Here is a 6,013-nt window from a genome sequence, read left to right on the forward strand (position 1 = left end):
CACTGCACCCTCCCCTCCCCTCCCCTCCCCTCAGGGCAAGGGAAAGCAAGGCCTGATAAACTTCATCCTTCTCCAGGTCCTTCCCTCCTACTTTTTCAAGAGGTAGGTCTGCCATCAGAGTTCTGGGGCTTGAGGGGGTCAGGGCCTTGCCTCTTTACTATCCAGGGTTCCCACTATTTGAGACTTAGTGCATCTCAGAGCTAGAAGGAATTGGTCATCCAGCTCAGTAGGTTTCAAATTTAGGTTTTATAGCAGAATTCTTCCTGTAAAAGAAATAAATCATAAATACTGGACTTCAAACAAGGATAGGGGGGGATCTCGGAGCCTCTCTCCTCTACTTATTCTTTCACTGTCCCCCACCAGGTGTCTCTGTAAAAATCCTAGTTTGGAAATCACTGATTCACCCACCACCCACATGGGACTGAGCCTGCCTCCTCTCTCCAGTCCCCACAACTCCACAACCTCTCCACTAAAGATATATTCACCACTACCCAAGGCTTCCCTTTCTGCTTCTGGGTCAGGGCACTGCCCATTAAGATGCAAATGCCCCTGGAGTGGAGTGACTCCACTCCATTGTTTGTCCTGGGCTTCTCATCTAAAGTGCTAATCAACCAATCTAATCTCCCTCCTCCCTGCTATTTAAGGAGCCCACAGTCCAAGAAGAGAGGAGACCCTTGAAGGGAATATGGATCATTCTGGAGCACGCAGCAGGTCTGGGAGGAGGTGGGCAGCAGTAGAGGACACTGGGTAACTAAGACTTACCAAAGGTGCCAGGCACTGGTGCACAGGAGAATGTATCAAGGAGAAACTTGGATGGTAGTGACTACCCATCCCCCATCCTCCTGAACACCATCCTCACCCACACACGTGACCAGGGAAGTGAGACCCACTCCAACCAGCACCGTGTCACCAGAGCCAGGGAGACCGCCTGGCGCCAAGATGCACTGGCCAGGACTGTGACCCAAGCTGTAAGGACATCCAGGGCCCCTGGCACCATGCCCCCAACCCCTCCCCTCCAGGACAGGCACATGCCACACAGGCGGACAAGAGGACAGCCAATGGCCCTTGGTTTTTATTTTTTTTTTCACATGAGCAGCAAAGGATGGAGTTGTCCCATCCTTGCTCCTTTTGCATTGAATGTGCCTTAGGTCTTATGACCCTAGAATGTCATTGGAGCCCCCTCCTCTGGCTCCCAGTGCAGAAGGGGCAAACAGAAAAGCACTGATGGAGGCAGGGTAGGGTCCCAGCTCTCTAAGCCAGGCTCAGCACCCTCTCAGCAACTCCCTGAGGCCCTCTCCCTATTAAGACTTAGACAGCAGGACAGAGACAGATGGCACAGTCAGACAGACAGGCTGGGAGACAGACCACATACACACAGACTCACGTGCACACATACAGGCTGGCCCCTTCCTTTGGCATGGTTCACTCTAGCCCTGGGGACAGGGTCTAAGGGTGGTGGTGGTGGGCCTGCACTCTGGGCTAGCCCCTGAGAGAGATGGGACCAACTTAAATCCTTGGTCACCAAGCTCCCAGGCCAATGAAGTCCCCAGTCTCACCTACCTCAACAAGACGCCCCTACACCTTCCCACCCAACACTTAGAAACAGAGATTGTTCAAGTAACAAGGATAGATGAAGGAAAGGGAGACTCCATCCTCATCCAATCTTCCCAACTAGGGGCCTGCAAAAGGGGCTTCAAGCCCTGGGCTTGGGTCATCTCGGCTCAGACTTCTCTCTTCCCTCAACTCTGTACAGATGAGAAAGAACGGGAATGGGTAAGTCAGACTCTTCCATCTAGTAGAAGTGGGGGGAGGTCAAGACATGGAGCACCATCACCCCCCAGAGGGGCTTCGACAGTCCAGGTGGGGTTAGAGGTGGGGAGATGTCTAATTCCGGCCCCACTCAAGGAGAATTAGGCTGGCTCTTTTTGGCTCTCAGAATTGTTCCAGACCACGAGCTTTGCTAGAGAGGTCCTTTTCCTGCTTACCCCCTCAAACTTGTACATTTTCCAGGTGGTATCTGCTCCTCCAGCTTAGGCCTACAGCCATCCTGACCCAGTTCTTGCACGTTCTGGACCCCTGCCCCAGAAGGAGAGAGGGGTAACCAGACCCTGGCCCTTCAGTTGGCCTTGCTCTGTCTGTAGTCTTCCACTGGCTCCCGGCTCTCAACGGCAGACAGGGCGATGAACATCTGGGCAGCATAGTAGGTGGACATGATGAGTGCCCGTGCGTAGGGCACCGGGAAGCAGAACTTGCTGAGGGCGATGGTCAGGTCTGAGATGATAAAGAGCAGCGCACCACTGCCTGCTGCCAGCTCGGTCCAGCGCCAGGCTGCCCCGACCAGCCGGAGTCCTGACACAGCCCGCCAGCCCATGAAGCCGATGAGGGCCACATAGATCCCCACCAGATAAGTGAAGGCACCTGAGAGGCATGGGTAGAGGAGAGCATAGCACAGGCCCGAGAGCACTGCCATCACCAGGCCTGTCCGAAGAGCCAATGGCCGCATGCCAAAGGCCGAGGCGTAGAGCACGTGGGTCACAGCAAACATCAGCAGACCTGGGAGTGAGAGGGGATGAGGGGATGCTGAGGGCGGGCTCAGGGGAGTAATGAGTAACAGGGTGGGGGGTAGGAGGGGGGTGTGGGGATAACCCAGCAGCTTTGGAAAGTCTCAGGGGTGGGAGGAAATGCACAGAGGTAAAGATACACTCTCCCTTCCCCCGAGAAACTCTAGAACTGATCACCAGATCAGTGCAAGGGAATCCTCCAACAAGGGCCCCACAGTCTTTGGCCTCAGAACCCCTCAGATTCGCCATATTCTTGTTCCAAAGCTCCCTCTCCCCAGTCCTCAGCCACCTAAGCCCCGCTAGCACCCAGCCCCAGGATTCCTCCCAGACAGCTACTGGGGCAACTGACCGTGCATAAAGTAACCCTGGTCCTGCCAGATGAGGAAGGCATCACCTAGAGCAGAGAAGACGAGCCCCGCAAAGATGCGGGTGGCACTGGGATGGGTCAGCAGGAATCCTAGGCCATGGGCCAGAAGGAAGAGCCAGAGGCAGAAGATGGGCAGGCACTTGATGAGGGCGCTGACCCACGATGGACTGGACGAGGGCAGCCAGAGCACAAAATACACGCAGGTGGCCTTGAAGAAGGGCACCAGCTTGGGTCCCTCACTCTTCACCTGGAGGACACAGGACAAGGGCAGCACTCAGCACTTGGAGCTCAGAAGCCCACGGAGGTGTTCAGAGCCAGCACCCTCAACCCAGACATATACCCCAGAGCCAGACCTGCCTCCCAAGCAGGCAGGATTGACCCCCAGAAACCCAGTTTGGCCTGTCCCAACCAGCCAGCCGAGTACGCACATTCCCATCATCACCCTGGGGCTTAACCGATTAGGAAGGGGAAGGGCTCCATTGTTCTGCTGCCCATGTACCTTCTTGGCCCAAAACGGACCAGAATGGTCACTCAGTAGGCAGAAAACATATCTGAGGATAAAGTCCCCTCCTGCAAGCAACGCTTTGCCCTTCCTGGCTCCTCCTCCCTGTCCCTCCCCAAAGCCCCTTTACCCATCTCTGCCAGCATCAGCCACCGGCTGTCTGGAATGGAGTGGAGTCAGCAGGAAACCACAGAGACGCCACAACTAGCCAACTCGTGATCCTCTGCAGTGGGGCCCGGGCACAGGCTTAGGGCCCTGGCAACACCCGGTGAGTGCCAGGAATGTGTGAGGGTGAGCCCTCAACCCCCACAGGCTCTCTCCTTGGCTGGCCTGCTCCTCAGCCTTCATTCCAGCTGTCCTGAAAGGTACCAGCCTCAAGGTACCATCAAGAGCAAGGAGAGGAGATAGGGATGCTGGCTAGAGGACGATTTCAGGGATCAGGGAGTTGAAGGGGCAGGGTGTCTCTTGGTCAGTCTCATTTCCAAGAAAACAAGAGCAATTCAAGAGTTCATCAAAAAGAGAGGCAGGAAGCAGGGGAGGGGTTCTCTTTCCAGCTTTTGATCTGCAGCCAGCAGACTGGCTGGGAGGAGATGTGGAACTGAGAGGGGGAAGTTGGAGCAGCTGACTTGGCCTCAGCGGGATTGGGGGGAGGGCAGCTAAAGAAAGGTATGTCCGAGGCCACTTCAGGCTGAGGGAGGGGGCTACTGCAAATATTCTGAATCTGTGATCCCCTGAAGCTCCCTGTTTTTTGGGGCTTCGGGTACAGAGTCTCTGTGGGCGATTCAAAACTCCTGAGGTTCCCTGTATACATACACTCTGCCCAAAATGATTGTGCCTCTAGCTGGGTGAGCTGTCCAGCACAAGGCTCTGGGAACACACTGATTCCCAGACTGCCAGTTACCTGAGGACTGATCAGACTGTGATGGAGGAGGTTGGGAAGAGGCAGATGGGTAGGCCCAGGGTCCAAGCCTGCCCTTGCTCTGCCAGGGGTGAGAGCAGGGAGAAAAGACAACTAAGTTCCTTCCTATGGCGATCTCCCTCATCCAGGCTCAGTGGGGTAAGGGCATGGGTAGAGGAGGAAACTGGAGCAGATGAACAACCGCAGTCCCCAGTTCTCCCCAGCAACAACCTGCCAGCCCCTGGAAGCATCAAGGTCTGCTCCATGCCCCTCCCCCAGCCCCATATTTCCTATAAGGAGAAACAGGCCATAGAGTAGTAGCGGCTGGTGAGACTTTTGACAGTCAGAGAGAATCCAACACTAGAAGATGAAGGTTGGGGAAGAGAAAGAGGTTCGAGTTGAGAAGTCTGAATAGGAAGAGTGGTCAAGAGAGAAGGAGCCCTCTTCATCCAGCGCAAGACCAACGCTGCAAGGACTCAGGGGCGTCCCCTCTCGCGCCCCAGGCTTGTTTATAGGATGAGGAGCGGGAGGAAACAAGTTTGGCTAGGATTCCCAAGAGGTCCCAGTCACCCTCCTGCCCTTCCCCGCCCTGTCCCACGCCTCCCTGTGGTCTGTCCACGCAGAACCTGGCGGCCAGCTGCTGTCGCCTCTCTCTCCCTGGCAGCCACCCCGCCGACCCGCGTGGGACACACAGACATCAACAAAGTCACGCTTCCGAGTCACGTGCCCACTGTTTTCCTCCCTCCCGCGGGCGGGCGGGGACTGCGTGGAGGAGGGGCGCCGCGGGTCCCGGGTGCGAGGCCCTTGACAGCGCCCGCCTCCCCGCCCGGGGACACCAACCGCCGCGGGCTCCCTGTCTTTCCTCGGCCCCCGACGGCCTGGCCTGCCGCAGCCCAGTCCCCAGGCCGGTGGGCTCCGGCCGCGCCGGACACTGGCTCGCTCGCTCGCTCACTCACCACAGTGACCGGGGACACCATGGCGGCAGCGGCGGCGGCAGCGGCTGACACTCCGCTCCGGGCTGCAGCGGCCAGGACGCGCCCGCGGCCAGGTGAGTAGGCGAAGACGTAACAAAGCCCCGGGTGACGGACAATACCTCCCGCTCTCCGGGCGCTGGGATTTCTGTCTGCGATCCCTCGGACGTCACAGCGCACACCGCCAATGAGAGGGCTGGGGGCGGGGGGGCGGGGCGTCCGAGGACCCGCCCCTCCGGGAGCCCGGACCAGGGCATCCCGGAATCTGACTGTGACACCCCCCCTCCTCCCCCGAGTGAAGACAGAGGTTGGCTGAGAGTCAAACACATTCCTGTCGTGGGCCCACAACGTAACCCGGGGATAAAAAGCTGATTCCCTTCAGCCTTTAAACACGCAATTTACGGGGACATCGGGTTTGTTTGTTTTTAAGATTTTACTAATTTATTTGAGAGAGAGAGGGAGCGCACACAGAAGCAGGGGGAGTGGGAGAGGGGGAAGCATATTCCTGCTGAGCAAGGAGCCCGATATAGGGCTCGATTCCAGGACCGTGGGATCACAACGCCGAGCCCAGGGCAGCCGCTTAACCGACTGAGCCACCCACACGCCCCATACACAGACATAGTTACAATTAGACCCACAGCCTTCATTGTGTACAAACACACATGCAAATGGACACAGTGGTCAGCGTACATACCACCTTCAACATGAAAGGAG

At 57.0% G+C, this 6,013-nt stretch overlaps 1 protein-coding gene across 1 annotated transcript; it reads right to left on the reverse strand.

Moving 5' to 3' along the window:
• Positions 1–1,044: 1,044 nt before the first annotated feature.
• On the reverse strand, positions 1,045–5,410 carry TMEM86A (transmembrane protein 86A). The gene is made up of 3 exons (XM_046014208.1): positions 5,285–5,410; positions 2,911–3,175; positions 1,045–2,553 (listed from the first exon to the last, which is right to left on the reverse strand). The coding sequence occupies exons 1-3, from the start codon at positions 5,303–5,305 to the stop codon at positions 2,117–2,119; spliced, it is 723 nt and encodes a 240-aa protein (XP_045870164.1). The 5' UTR covers positions 5,306–5,410; the 3' UTR covers positions 1,045–2,116.
• Between the last annotated feature and the right edge of the window lie 603 nt (positions 5,411–6,013).

Source organism: Meles meles, chromosome 8, assembly GCF_922984935.1.
Source record: "Meles meles chromosome 8, mMelMel3.1 paternal haplotype, whole genome shotgun sequence".
Taxonomy (NCBI): domain Eukaryota; kingdom Metazoa; phylum Chordata; class Mammalia; order Carnivora; family Mustelidae; genus Meles; species Meles meles.

Bases quoted from the DNA above. Each gene is read 5' to 3' on its own strand.
- TMEM86A (XM_046014208.1), bottom strand. From the start codon at position 5,305: ATGGTGTCCCCGGTCACTGTG. The intron at 3,176-5,284 runs GTGAGTGAGCGA...TGTGTCCTCCAG, and splicing joins TGGTGTCCCCGGTCACTGTG to GTGAAGAGTGAGGGACCCAA. The intron at 2,554-2,910 runs GTCAGTTGCCCC...TCTCACTCCCAG, and splicing joins CCAGGGTTACTTTATGCACG to GTCTGCTGATGTTTGCTGTG.